A 15,586-nucleotide genomic window follows, 5' to 3' on the forward strand; every position below is an offset into this window, starting at 1 on the left:
TTTTAGTAGAGACGGGGTTTCATCATGTTGACCAGGATGGTCTCGATCTCCTGACCTTGTGATCCGCCTACCTCAGCCTCCCAAAGTGTTGGGATTACAGGTGTGAGCCACTGCACCTGGCCAATTCTTTTGCTTTATAAGAAAAATTTTACTTGTCAGAGTGGGCTGTTCTAACAAAAACCTAAAAGCTCTTAAACTTTCATTATGTCATTTCTTGCTCAAGTAACAGCTCAATATAATTATTGAGGGGACAAAAGAGGAGTATTCTGCTTTATAAAATCATTCAGGGACTGGAGCTGTTTTAATTTATTGGTGCCACTATGCTCTTGAACTGCATCATCCAATATAGTGGTCACTAGGAGCACATGGCTATTTAAATTTAAATTAACCAAATTAAATACAATTAAAATTTAGTTCTCTAGTTGTATTAGCTATATTTCAAGTGCTCAGTAACCACATGTGGTTAATGTCGACCATACTGGACAGTGCAGATGCAGAACATTGTCATCATCACAGAAAGTTTCATCAGCTGTCACTGCCCACAAATTCTGAGTCTCCCAGGGGATCTTCTGCTGAAGGCAGCAGACAGGGAAGACAGAGAGAGCATGGAGTGTCACGTGGTAGGTGTTTAGGTTTTAGGCACAGGACCTGTAAGTTGTGGACCTCACTTGTATCCAGATGTCATTGGCAAGACCTCTGTCACCTAACTCTAAGGGAGGCTGGGAAATGTCATCCTCCTGTGTGCCCAGGATGAAAGACAATGGGATTTGTTAAATGCATAGCATTGTCTCTATCACAAAACTGCATAACTAAATACGGTTTTTAGGAGATAATGACTGTTTCCATTTTGAATCACACTCACTCTAAACTGTATTTTGAATTTGATTTAGTTCAAAAAGATTTGTTAGAGTAAACTTTATCCAGAAAGAGCTTTTAAATAAGACATATATGAAGTCATTATAAAAACATAACAATCTCAGGTTAAAAGATGGAGAGATGAATATGAGTTGGAACATATATAGCCATCTTCTTAGAGAAGGTAAAATATAGGCCTTCAAGAATGGAGGCTGGGCGCAGTGGCTCACACCTGTACTCCTAGCACTTTGGGAGGCTGAGGCAAGTGGATTACCTGAGGAATTTGTGACCAGACTGGGCAACACAGTGAAACCCCATCTTTACTAAAAATACAAAAAATTAGCAGCATGCGCCGGTAATCCCGGCTACTTGGGAGACTGAGGCAGGAGAATCCCTTGAACCCAGAAGGCAGAAGTTTCAGTGAGCTGAGATTGCGCCACTGCACTCCAGCCTGGGTGACAGAGCAAGACTCTATCTCAAAAAAATAAAAAAGAATGCATAGACAGAAAGAAGGTATGCCAGGCATGGGAATAGTAAGAGCAAAACTACAGAGGTATAATGAACATGGCATATTTGATAGAGGCAGGAGTAAGGGAAGAAGGGGAATTAGAACACAGAGCCCTTTCTGGAGGGTAGTGAAAAATAGGATTGATAGGTTTAGGTGATGCCTGAGAGGGGCCTAGAGTCCCAGAATGGGGAGTTTAAACTTGATCTTATAAGAAAGAGTGAGACAGAGTGGATCCTAGAATGGCTCAGTGCTATAATATTAAACTGTGCTTTGGGGAGGGTAACGGGATAGTCTGGGGAGGAGAGAGGATGGAGGCTGGTGAACCAGTGGCAGGCAGCTGATGCATTCAGACGTGAAGCAGTTGGGGTCTGAGATATGACAGTAAGTTGTAGAAGAGATGGGTCCAAGAGCCATTATAGTGTAAAATAAAACAGGAGTAGTGAAAATCTTGGCAAAATGCAATGAAGACTAAAACTGCAACATGACTTGGAGGGTTTTGGAAGAAAGCGACCAGTTGGAAGGAGGAACGATCTGGAAGAACAATGAAGAGCTTGTTTGCGTAAGTGCTGGGGGAAGAAGTGACAACTGGACCTTGAAGCAGAAATGTCTTTCACCACCATGGGACTTTGTTGAGAGGACTGGATTATAGTGACAAAAGCCATTGTCATGATGTGACTAAAACTATGAGAAAATAATGTTTTGTGATGGAGAGTAGTATGAGGATAGGTGATATTAATACTATTTATGATATTAATATTAATTATATTTAGAGTACTTGCTTTGTTTTAGGCACTTGCCTATAATTTTCTATGTGTTACCTTATTTACTTCCATTTCACAGATAGTCTGAGTGGTTACATAGCTTGCCTAAGATCACAAAGCTAGTTATAGAGCCAAGAAACCACTGCCAAACCCAGTGTCAGGAAGCTTTTCCCCTGCTTGGAGGGTTTGCAAATGACAAACTTTAGAGAGACTTGTCCCCTGTTCCAGCATCCGATGTTGGTTCTCTTCCCCAGGCTGGATTCATGAATGATGGCAGAATCTTGGCCCTGGACATGGAGCATTATAACAATGCAGGCACCTCCCTGGATGAATCATTATTGGTAAGTGTCTTAAGGAGCAAGTTAACGTTCCTGAAAGAGTGTTACATAAAATGATTTAAATCAGAAAATGTCCAATAGTTAAGTAATATTTAATTATAAAGGCATAATGACCATTATTGCAGGGATACCATGTGTTACTTCCTGGTGCCCATAGTGTGAGCCCAGAGATGTTGGCTGAGTTGTATCTGTCTGGTACCCCCAGGCTTCTCATACTTAGAGCTCTTTTCCCAGATGCACACATGAGACGAGAAGGCTTTCTCAGCTTTCGCCCTACTGATATTTTGGAGTATGTAGCTCTTTATAGTGGGAACTGTCCTGTTCATTGTGTCATATTTAGCCTCTACTTTGTAGGTGTCAGTGGCATTACCACCCTCTAGTCTTTTTATTTTTTATTTATTTATTTATTTATTTTGAGACAGAGTCTCACTCCGTCACCAGGCTCCAGGCTGGAGTGCAGTGACGTGACCTCGGCTCACTGCAACCTCCACCTCCCGGATTCAAGCAATTCTCCTGCCTCAGCCTCCTGAATAGCTGGGACTACAGGCGCGCACCACCACACCCAGCTAATTTTTTTGTATTTTTAGTGGAGACGGGGTTTCACCATGTTGGCCAGGATAGTCTCCATCTCTTGACCTCGTGATCCACTCGCCTCGGCCTCCCAAAGTGCTGGAATTACAGGCGTGAGCCATTGCGCCCAGCCTAGTCTTTTTAGTTTTTATTTTTATTTTTTGAGACACAGAGACCTACTCTGTCGCCCAGGCTGTAGTGCAGTGGCTCAAACGATCCTCCCACCTCAGCCTCCCAGATAACTGGGACTTCAGGTACATGCCACCATGCCTGGCTAATTTATTATTATTATTATTTTGTAGAGATGGGGTCTCACTATGTTACCAGAGCGGGTCTCAAACTACTAGGCTCAAGCAGTCCTCCCACCTTGGCATCCCAAAATGCTGGGATCACAGGTGTAAGCCACCATGTCCAGCCCAAACCCAAACAAAAATGTTTCAACCAGACCGGGCATGGTGGCTCACGCTTGTAATCCCAGCGCTTTGGGAGGCCGAGACAGGTGGATCGCTTGGGGTCAGGAGTTCGAGACCAGTCTGACCAACATGGTGAAATCACGTTTCTACTCTAAATACAAAATTAGCCATGCACAGTGGCACACACCTGTAATCCCAGCTACTTGGGAGGCTGAGGCAGGAGAATCACTTGAACCCAGGAGGCGAAGGTTGCAGTGAGCTGAGATTGTTCCATTGCACTCCAGCCTAGACAAGAGCAAAACTCTATTTCAATTAAAAAAAAAAAAAAAAATATCTCGGCCGGGCACAGTGGCTCAAGCCAGTAATCCCAGCACTTTGGGAGGCTGAGGCGGATGGATCATGAGGTCAAAAGATTGAGACCATCCTGGTCAACATGATGAAACCCCGTCTGTACTAAAAATACAAAAAAATTAGCTGGACATGGTGGCGTGTGCCTGTAATCCCAGCTACTCAGGAGGCTGAGGCAGGAGAATTGCCTGAACCCAGGAGGCAGAGGTTGCAGTGAGCTGAGATAGCGCCATTGCACTCCAGCCTGGGTAACAAGAGCGAAACTCCATCTTAAAAAAAAAAGTCTCAACCAAAATGTTAACAACGAAAAATGTCTTCAGACATTGTCAAATGTTTCCAGGAGCAGGGAAAAGATTGCTCATCATTGAGAACCAATACATTAGACCCAATGCCAGAACATTTTTTCTGTCTTCCAGGATATTATATTCATTACATTCTATAAACTCAGTGCTCAGGGCCTGTGAACATATCAAAGGCTTTCGTATATGTTTGAAATCTTTAAAAAAAAAATGCATTAACTCCAAAATATGAAAATAAAAAATAATGCTCTCAAAGGAAAACTTATTTGAATACTGAAAAATTATTTTACAGAAAAAAATGTGTTTAATTGGGGCATGGGAATATTTTAGCTTGTTTGGTGGGATGTAAAGAGGGCTGCCATTTCCAGCCTAGTTTTGGTCTGAGGTTGTAGGATGGTAAAACAGGTTCAGAAGGTCTTACTGCATCAACTCTGGGTTTCTCCAGGTGACAGAAATGGGACTCTTGAAAATGGACAATGCTTACAAGTTTCCCAACCTGCGCTGCCGGGGTTGGGCATGCAGAACCAACCTTCCATCCAACACGGCTTTCCGTGGGTTTGGATTTCCTCAGGCAGGGCTGATCACTGAATCTTGTATCGTGGAAGTTGCAGCCAAATGTGGACTGTCCCCCGAGAAGGTAATACTAAATTAGCTTCACAGACAAAACATGTGGAGTGTCAGAGGTGGGAGGGCTTTTGGGAGCCATTCAGATTGAGGAATTTGAGACCCAGAGGGGTAAATGATTTGTGCCACGTTGCCCGGCTAACTGGTTAATGCAGAGCCCAGACTCCAAAGTTCAGCAATCTTTGCCTTAGGCAGACTCCTGCTCCAGAACCCTGAAGCAGAGATACTGAGGAATGAGCACTGCATTCTCCCCTGGCTAGTGAGAGGCTTCCATTGGCTGGGGAAATAACTGCTACCAACAATTCCATCAAGGCCCTCATTCCCTGCTTCCCAAACATCTCAGCCAGCTGTCATAAGCTGGTCATTTCAGTGGCTAAAATGGTCACCTTTTGGTCCTTTTTTTTTTTGTAACATTAATAGGCTTTATTTATTTATTTATTTCCATAAGTTATTCAGGTACAGGTGGTATTTGGTTATATGAGTAAGTTCTTTGGTAGTGATTTGTGAGATTTTGGTGCACCCATCACCCGAGTAGTATACACTGAACCATATTTGTAGTCTTTTATCCCTCACCCCCCTCCCACTCTTCCTCTAAGTCCCCAAAGTTTATTGTGTTATTCTTATGTCTTTGCATCCTCATAGCTGAGCTCTCATATATCACTGAGAACATACAATGTTTTGTTTTCTATTCCTGAATTACTCACTTAAAATAATAGTCTCCAATCTCATCCAGGTCACTGCAAATGCAGTTAACTCATTCCCTTTTATGGCTGTGTAGTATTCCATTATATATATATATGTGGCATTCCATCATATATATATGATTATATATTTTTGTATACATATATGATGGAATACTACACAGCCATAAAAAGGAATGAATTAACTGCATGTTTAAATACACATATTGTGTATTTATATATATCACAGTTTCTTTATCCACTCATTGATTGGTGGGCATTTGGGTTGGTTCTGTGATTTTGCTATTGTGAATTGTGCTGCTATAAACATGTGTGTGCAAGTATCTTTTTCAAATAATGGCTTATTTTCCTCTGGGTAGATAACCAGTAGTGGGATTGCTGGATCAAATGGTAGTTCTACTTTCAGTTCTTTAAGGAATCTCCACACTGTTTTCCATAGTGGTTGTACTAGTTTACATTCCCACCAGCAGCATAGAAGTATTCCCTGTTCACCGCATCCATGCCAACATGTACTGTTTTTTTATTTTTATTTTTTATTATGGCCATTCTTGCAAGACTAAGGTGGTATCACATTGTGGTTTCAATTTGCATTTCCCTGATCATTAGTGATGTTGAGCATTGTTTCATATGTTTGTTGGCCATTTGTATATCTTCTTTTGAAAACTGTTTATTCATGTCCTAAGCCCACTTTTTGATGGAATTGTTTTTTTCTTACTGATTTGTTTGAGTTTATTGTAGGTTCTGGATATTAGTCCTTTGTCAGATGTATAGATTTTCTCCCACTCTGTGGGTTGTCTGTTTACCCTGCTGACTCTTCCTTTTGCTGTGCAAAATCCCTTGAGTTTAATTAGCTCCCAGCTATTTATCTTTGTTTTTATTGCATTTGATTTTAGATTCTTTGTCATGAAATCCTTGCCTAAGCCAATGTCTAGAAGGGTTTTTTCCAATGTTATCTTCTAGAATTTTAATAGTTTCAGGTCTTAGGTTTAAGTCCTTAATCCATCTTAAGTTGATTTTTGTATAAGGTGAGAGATGAGTATCCAGTTTCATTCTTACTACATGTGACTAGCCAATTATCCCAGTACCATTTGTTGAATAGGGTGTCTTTTCCCCACTTCATGTTTTTGCTTGATTTGTCAAAGATCAGCTGGGTATAAGTATTTTGGTTTATTTCTGGGTTCTCTATTCTGTTCCATTGGTCTATGTGCTTTTTTTTATACCAGTACCACACTGTTTTGGTGACTATGGCCTTACAGTATAGCTTGAAATCAGGTATTGTGATGCCTCCAGATCTGTTATTTTTGCTTAGTCTTGCTTTGGCTATGGGGGCTCTTTTTTGGTTCCATATGAATTTCAGAATTTTTTTTTGCAAATTCTGTGAAGAATGATGGTGGTATTTTGATGGTGATTGCATTGAATTTGTAGATTGCTTTTGGCAGTATGGTTACTTTCACAATATTGATTCTATCTATCCATGAGCATTGGATGTGTTTCCATTTGTTTGTGTCATCTATAATTTCTTTCAGCAGTGTTTTGTAGTTTTCTTGTAGAGGTCTTTCAACTCCTTGTTTAGGTATATTCCTAAGTGTTTTATTATTATAATTTTTGTAGCTGTAATAAAAGGGGTTGAGTTATTGATCTGATTTTCTGCTTGGTCGCTGTTGGTGTACAGAAGAACTACTGATTTTTGTACATTAATCTTGTATCTGGAAACTTTGCTGAATTTTTTTGTCAGTTCTAGGAGCATTCTGGAGGAGTCCTTAGGGTTTTCAAGGTAAACCATCATATTGTCAGTTGACAGTGACTGTTTGACTTCCTCTTAAACAATTTGGATGCCCTTTTTAAATTTCTCTTGTGTGATTGCTTTGGCTAGGACTTCAAGTACTATGTTGAAGAGAAGTGGTGAGAGTGAGCATCCTTGTCTTTTTCCTCTTCTCAGAGAGAATGCCTTCAATTTTTCATCATTCAGTATTATGTTGACTGTGTCATAGATGGATTTTATTACATTAAAGTATATCCCTTGTATGCTGATTTTGCTAACAGTTTTAATCATAAAGGGATGCTGGATTTTGTCAAATGCTTTTTCTACATTGAGATGATCATGTGATTTTTGTTTCTAATTCTGATTTTGTAGTGTATCACATTTGCTAACTCGCATGTGTATCACATTTGTTAACTTGTGTGTGTTAAACCTGCATTTCTGGTATGAAACCCACTTGATCGTGGTGAATTATCTCTTTAATATGTTGCTGGATTCAGTTAAGTAGTATTTTGTTAAGGATTTTAACACTGATGTTCATCAAGGATATTGGTCTATACTTTTCTTTTTTGGTTGTGTCCTTTCCTTGTTTTGTTATTAGGGTGATGCTGGCTTCATAAAATGAATTAGTTAAGGTTCCTTATTTCTCTATCTTGTGGAATTGTCTCAAAAGAATTGGTACCAATACTTCAAATGTCTGGTGGAATTCTGCTGTGAATCCATTTGGTCCTGGAGTTTTTATTGTTGGTAATTTTTAAATTACCATTTCAATCTCACTGCTTGTTATTTGTCTATTAAGGGTATCTAATTCTTCCTAATTTGAGCTAGGAGGGTTGTATTTTTCCAGGAATTTATCCATCTCTTCTAGGTTTTCTAGTTTATGTGTGTAAATGTGTTCATAGTAGCCATGAATGATCTTTTGTATTTCAGTGTTGTCAGTTGTAATATCTCCTGTTTCATTTCTTAGTAAGGTTATTTGGATTTTCACTCTTCTTTTTTTAGTTAATCTTGCTAATGATGTATCAATTTTATTTATCTTTTCAAAGAACCAGCCTTTGTTTCATTTATCTTTTGTATTTTTTTTTCTATTTCATTTATTTCTGCTCTGATCTTTATAATTTCCTTTCTTCTGCTGGTTTTGGGTTTGATTTGTTCTTGTTTCTCTAGTTCCTTGAGGTGTGACCTTAGAATGTCAGGTTGTGCACTTTCAGTCTTTTTGATGTAGGCACTTAAGGCTATGAACTTTCCTCTTAGCACTGCCTTTGTGTATCCCAAAGGTTTTGATAGGTTGTATCATTATTGTCATTCAGTTTGAAGAATATTTTAATTTCCATTTGATTTTTTTTTTGACCCAATTCTCATTCAGGAGCAAGTTATTTAATTTCCATGTATTTGCATGGTTTTGAAGGTTCCTTTTGGAGCTGATTTCCAGTTTTATTCCACTGTGATCTGAGACAGTGCTTGATATAATTTCAGTTTTCTTAAATGTATTGAGCTTGTTTTATGGCCTATCATATGGTCTATATGGTCTATCTTGGAGAAAGTTCCATGTGCTGTTGAATAGAAGGTGTATTCTGCAGTTGTTAGATGAAATGTTCTGTATATATCTGTTTAGTCCATTTGTTCCAAAGTATAGTTTAAATCTACTGTTTCTTTGTTGACTTTCTGTCTTGATGACCTGCCTAGTCCTGTCAGTAGAGTACTGAAGTTCCCCACTATTATTGTATTGCTGTCTATCTCATTTATTAGGTCTATTAGTAATTGCTTTATAAATTTGGGAGCTCCAGTATTAGGTGCATATATGTTTAAGACTGTGATATTTTCCTGTTGGACAAGGCCTTTTACCATTTTATAATGTCCCTTTTTGTCTCTTTTAACTGCTGTTGCTTTAAAATTTGTTTTGTCTGATATAAGAATAGTTACTCCTACTTGTTGTTGGTGTCCATTTGCATGAATTGCCTTTTCCACCCCTTTACTTTATGTGAGTTCTTACGTGTTAGGTGAGTCTTCTGAAGGCAGCAGATAGTTAGTTTTTGAGTTCTTATCCATCCTCTGGTTTTGTATCTTTTTTTTTTTTTTAATTTTTTATTGGATTATAGGTTTTGGGGTACATGAGCAGAGCATGCAAGACAGTTGCGTAGGTACACACATGGCAGTGTGCTTTGCTTTTCTTCTCCCCTTCACCCACATTTGGCATTTCTCCCCAGGCTATCCCTCCCCACCTCCCCCTCCCACTGGCCCTCCCCTTTTCCCCCCAGTAGACCCCAGTGTTTAGTACTCCCCTTTCTGTGTCCATGTGTTCTCATTTTTCATCACCCACCTATGAGTGAGAATATGCGGTGTTTCATTTTCTGTTCTTGTGTCAGTTTGCTGAGGATGATGTTCTCCAGATTCATCCATGTCCCTACAAACGACACGAACTCATCATTTCTGATTGCTGCATAATATTCCATGGTGTATATGTGCCACATTTTTCCAATCCAGTCTATTATCAATGGGCATTTGGGTTGATTACAGGTCTTTGCTATTGTAAACAGTGCTGCAATGAACATTCGTGTACATGTGTCCTTATAGTAGAACGATTTATAGTCTTTTGGATATATACCCAGTAATGGGATTGCTGGGTCAAATGGAATTTCTATTTCTAAGGCCTTGAGGAATCGCCACACTGTCTTCCACAATGATTGAACTAATTTACACTCCCACCAACAGTGTAAAAGTGTTCCTTTTTCTCCACATCCTCTCCAGCATCTGTTGTCTCCAGATTTTTTAATGATCGCCATTCTAACTGGCGTGAGATGGTATCTCAATGTGGTTTTGATTTGCATCTCTCTGATGACCAGTGACGATGAGCATTTTTTCATATGATTGTTGGCCTCATATATGTCTTCTTTCATAAAGTATCTGTTCATATCCTTTGCCCACTTTTGAATGGGCTTGTTTGTTTTTTTCCTGTAAATCTGCTTGAGTTGTTTGTAAATTCTGGATATCAGCCCTTTGTCAGATGGGTAGACTGCGAAAATTTTTTCCCATTCTGTTGGTTGCCGATCCACTCTAGTGACTGTTTCTTTTGCCGTGCAGAAGCTGTGGAGTTTCATTAGGTCCCATTTGTCTATTTTGGCTTTTGTTGCCAATGCTTTTGGTGTTTTGGTCATGAAGTCCTTGCCTACTCCTATGTCCTGGATAGTTTTGCCTAGATTTCCTTCTAGGGTTTTTATCATGCCAGGTCTTATGTTTAAGTCTTTAATCCATCTGGAGTTAATTTTAGTGTAAGGTGTCAGGAAGGGGTCCAGTTTCTGCTTTCTGCACATGGCTAGCCAGTTTTCCCAACACCATTTGTTAAACATGGAATCCTTTCCCCATTGCTTGTTTTTGTCAGGTTTATCAAAGATTGTATAGTTGTATGTATGTTGTATTGCCTCCGGTGCCTCTGTTTTGTTCCATTGGTCTATATCTCTGTTTTGGTACCAGTACCATGCTGTTTTGATTACTGTAGCCTTGTAGTATAGTTTGAAATCCAGTAGTGTGATGCCCCCCGCTGTGTTCTTTTTGCTTAGAATTGACTTGGCTATGCGGGCTCTCTTTTGGTTCCATATGAAGTTCATAGTGGTTTTTTCCAGTTCTGTGAAGAAAGTCAATGGTAGCTTGATGGGGATAGCGTTGATTCTGTAAATTACTTTGGGCAGTATAGCCATTTTCACGATATTAATTCTTCCTAACCATGAACATGGAATGTTTCTCCATCTGTTTGTGTCTTCTCTGATTTTGTTGAGCAGTGGTTTGTAGTTCTCCTTGAAGAGGTCCCTTACGTTCCTTGTGAGTTGCATTCCAAGGTATTTTATTCTTTTTGTAGCAATTGCGAATGGCAGTTCGCTCTTGATTTGGCTTTCTTTAAGTCTGTTATTGGTGTAGACGAATGCTTGTGATTTTTGCACATTGATTTTATATCCTGAGACTTTGCTGAAGTTGTTTATCAGTTTCAGGAGTTTTTGGGCTGAGGCAATGGGGTCTTCTAGGTATACTATCATGTCGTCTGCAAATAGAGACAATTTGGCTTCCACCTTTCCTATTTGAATACCCTTTATTTCTTTTTCTTGCCTGATTGCTCTGGCTAGAACTTCCAGTACTATATTGAATAGGAGTGGTGAAAGAGGGCATCCTTGTCTAGTGCCAGATTTCAAAGGGAATGCTTCCAGTTTTTGCCCATTCAGTATGATATTGGCTGTTGGTTGGTCATAAATAGCTTTTATTACTTTGAGATACGTTCCATCGATACCGAGTTTATTGAGGGTTTTTAGCATAAAGGGCTGTTGAATTTTGTCAAATGCCTTCTCTGCGTCAATTGAGATAATCATGTGGTTTTTGTTTTTGGTTCTGTTTATGTGGTGAATTACGTTGATAGACTTGCGTATGTTGAACCAGCCTTGCATCCCCGGGATGAATCCTACTTGATCATGATGAATAAGTTTTTTGATTTGCTGTTGCAATCGGCTTGCCAATATTTTATTGAAGATTTTTGCATCTATGTTCATCATGGATATTGGCCTGAAGTTTTCTTTTCTCATTGGGTCTCTGCCGGGTTTTGGTATCAGGATGATGTTGGTCTCATAAAATGATTTGGGAAGGATTCCCTCTTTTTGGATTGTTTGAAATAGTTTTAGAAGGAATGGTACCAGCTCCTCCTTGTGTGTCTGGTAGAATTCGGCTGTGAACCCGTCTGGACCTGGGCTTTTTTTGTGAGGTAGGCTCTTAATTGCTGCCTCGACTTCAGACCTTGTTATTGGTCTATTCATAGTTTCAGCTTCCTCCTGGTTTAGGCTTGGGAGGACACAGGAGTCCAGGAATTTATCCATTTCTTCCAGGTTTACTAGTTTATGCGCATAGAGTTGTTTGTAATATTCTCTGATGGTGGTTTGAATTTCTGTGGAATCTGTGGTGATTTCCCCTTTATCATTTTTTATTGCATCTATTTGGTTGTTCTCTCTTTTCTTTTTAATCAATCTGGCTAGTGGTCTATCTATTTTGTTGATCTTTTCCAAAAACCAGCTCTTGGATTTATTGATTTTTTGAAGGGTTTTTCGTGTCTCAATCTCCTTCAGCTCAGCTCTGATCTTAGTTATTTCTTGTCTTCTGCTGGGTTTTGAGTTTTTTTGATCTTGCTCCTCTAGCTCTTTCAATTTTGACGATAGGGTGTCAATTTTGGATCTCTCCATTCTCCTCATATGGGAACTTATTGCTATATACTTTCCTCTAGAGACTGCTTTAAATGTGTCCCAGAGGTTCTGGCACGTTGTGTCTTCATTCTCATTGGTTTCGAAGAACTTCTTTATTTCTGCCTTCATTTCGTTGTTTACCCAGTCAACATTCAAGAGCCAGTTGTTCAGTTTCCATGAAGCTGTGCGGTTCTGGGTCGATTTCTGAATTCTGAGTTCTAACTTGATTGCACTATGGTCTGAGAGGCTGTTTGTTATGATTTCAGTTGTTTTGCATTTGCTGAGCAGTGCTTTACTTCCAATTATGTGGTCAATTTTAGAGTAGGTGTGATGTGGTGCTGAGAAGAATGTGTATTCTGTGGATTTGGGGTGGAGAGTTCTGTAAATGTCCACCAGGTTTGCTTGCTCCAGGTCTGAGTTCAAGCCCTGGATATCCTTGTTGATTTTCTGTCTGGTTGATCTGTCTAGTATTGACAGTGGAGTGTTAAAGTCTCCCACTATTATTGTGTGGGAGTCTAAGTCCTTTTGTAAGTCATTAAGAACTTGCCTTATGTATCTGGGTGCTCCTGTGTTGGGTCCACATATGTTTAGGATCGTTAGCTCTTCTTGTTGTATCGATCCTTTTACCATTATGTAATGGCCTTCTTTGTCTCTTTTGATCTTTGTTGCTTTAAAGTCTATTTTATCAGAGATGAGAATTGCAACTCCTGCTTTTTTTTGCTTTCCATTAGCCTGGTAAATCTTCCTCCATCCCTTTATTTTGAGTCTTTGTGTATCCTTGCATGTGAGATGGGTTTCCTGGATACAGCACACTGATGGGTTTTGGATTTTTATCCAATTTGCCAGTCTGTGTCTTTTGATTGGTGCATTTAGTCCATTTACATTTAGGGTTAATATTGTTATGTGTGAATTTGATACTGCCATTTTGATGCTAAGTAGCTGTTTTGCCTGTTAGTTGTTGTAGATTCTTTATTATGTTGAAGCTCTTTAGCTTTCAGTGTGATTTTGGAATGGCTGGTACTGATTGATCCTTTCTATGTGTAGTGCCTCTTTTAGGAGCTCTTGTAAAGCAGGCCTGGTGGTGACAAAATCTCTGAGTACTTGCTTGTTCTCAGAGGTATCCATTCTTGTTATCATTTCCTCGAATCTTTTTTCAAATCTTTTTTCAAGGTTCTTAGTTTCTTTGCATTGATTTAATACATGATCTTTTAGCTCACGAAAGTTTCTCATTATCCATCTTCTGAAGTCTAATTCCGTCATTTCGTCACAGTCATTCTCTGTCCAGCTTTGCTCCCTTGCTGGTGAGGAGTTTTGGTCCTTTCTAGGAGGCGAGGTGTTCTGGTTTTGGGTGTTTTCCTCCTTTTTTCGCTGGTTTCTTCCCATCTTTGTGGCTTTGTCCGCTGGACGTCTGCGTAGTTGCTGACTTTTCGTTTGGGTCTCTGAGTGGACACCCAGAATGTTGATGATGAAGTATTTCTGTTGCTTGGTTTTCCTTCTACCAGTCTAGCCCCTTCACTGTACGACTGCTGAGGTCCGCTCCGGACCCTGCTTGTCTGGGGTGCACCTCTAGTAGCTGTGGCACAGCGAGGGATGCTACCAGTTTTTTTTTTCTGCTCTCTTTGTCCCAGGATGATGCCTGCCTAATGTCAGTCTTTTGGATATAGAGGGGTCAGGGAGCTGCTTGAGGAGACAGTTTGTACTTTATAGGGGTTTAATTGCTGAGCTGTGCACTCTGTTGTTCATTCAGGGCTGTTAGGCTGCTATGTTTGATTCTGCTGCAACAGAGCTCATTAAAAAACCCTTTTTTTTTTTTTTTTCTCAAATGCTCTGTGTTGAGGGGTTTGGGCTTTATTTTTGGATGTCCGTTGAGGTGTCCTGCCCAGCTAGAAGGCAGACTAGCCACTGTTTGGCTGCCGAGGCTCCGCCCTGCTGTTGTGTGATTCGCGCTGTTCCTGCCAGCTCTGCTGTGGTCTCGGCGGAGTCTCTTCGTTGTAGCGTGTTGCCTCAGCAACGGCAGGCTGCGTCAGCAGTGGGCGTGTATCTCAGTAGGGACGGGTTGCCTCGGCAATGGCTGGCTGCGTCAGCAATGGGCGTGTATCTCAGTTGGGGCGGGTTGCCTCGGCAACGGCTGGCTGCCTCAGCAGTGGGCGTGTATCTCAGTTGGGGCGGGTTGCCTCGGTAGTGGTGGACGCCCCTCCCCCACAGAGCGTCTCGGACTGTCTGCTCGGGATAGTTTGAAATCGCGGTTTTGTTGGTCCCACTGGGTATCCCAATCCCTGCAATCCCCTGGGCTGGCCTAGTGTCCAAGTCTCGTTCAGTCTCAAGTCCAGCCCTCTCAAGTCTCAGGTTGCCGGTTCAACAGGGCACCCGGACAAGCGCGCCCTGTGGGGATTGCTGGGTAGGGCCGGCCGCCGCCGCCCCGGCTGCCGGCTTCGCCAGGCAAGTCTGCCTGGCGTCCCGTGTCTTTTTTATACTTGGGAGTTTCCCCGTTCTGTGGGCAACAAAGATCAGTCTGGAAGTGCCGTTCTGACTCACCATTTGTGGATTCAACGAGAAGAGCTCCAATCCTGGGTTGTTCTCACAGCGCCATCTTGAGTCCTCCGGTTTTGTATCTTTTAAGTGGCATTTACGCTATTTATATTCAATGTTAGTATTGAAATGTGAGGTACTGTTGCATTCATCATGCTTTTTGTTGCCTGTGTACTTTGTGTTTTTTGTTTTCACTTTTTAACATGTATTTATGTTTTATAGATCCTGTGTGACTTAGGCTTCAAAGAAGGTCTGTTTTGATGTGTTTCCAGAATTTGTGTCAAGATTTAGAGCTCCTTTTAGCAGTTCTTGTAGTGATGACTTGATCAAATTCTCTCAGCCTTTGTTTGTGTGAAAATGATTGTATCTTTCCTTCATACCTGATGCTTAGTTTCGCTGGATACAGAATTCTGGGCTGATAATTGTTTTGTTTGAGGAGGCTGAAGATAGGTCCCCAATCTCTTCTAGATTGTAGGGTTTCTGCTGAGAAATCTGCTTTTAATCTGTTAAGTTTTCCTTCATAGGTTATTGGTGCTTCTGTCTTGCAGCTCTTAAGATTCTTTCTTTCATCTAAACTTTGGATAACCTGATGACAATGTGCCTAGGTAAAGATTTTTTTGCGATGAATTTTCCAGGTGTTCTTTGTGCGTGTTTGGATGTCTAGGTCT

General features: G+C 40.5%; 1 protein-coding gene across 1 annotated transcript in view; it reads left to right on the top strand.

Annotated features, from left to right (window-relative positions):
• Positions 1–15,586, top strand: part of AOX1 (aldehyde oxidase 1) — a gene marked incomplete in the record, with an annotated part of 92,023 nt that overhangs the window by 53,445 nt on the left and 22,992 nt on the right. The window contains 3 exon segments of the mRNA NM_001308444.1: positions 2,379–2,489; positions 4,576–4,588; positions 4,590–4,729. Coding sequence (NP_001295373.1) covers positions 2,379–2,489; positions 4,576–4,588; positions 4,590–4,729 — 264 coding nt within the window.

This window comes from Callithrix jacchus, chromosome 6 (genome assembly GCF_049354715.1).
Source record: "Callithrix jacchus isolate 240 chromosome 6, calJac240_pri, whole genome shotgun sequence".
Taxonomy (NCBI): domain Eukaryota; kingdom Metazoa; phylum Chordata; class Mammalia; order Primates; family Cebidae; genus Callithrix; species Callithrix jacchus.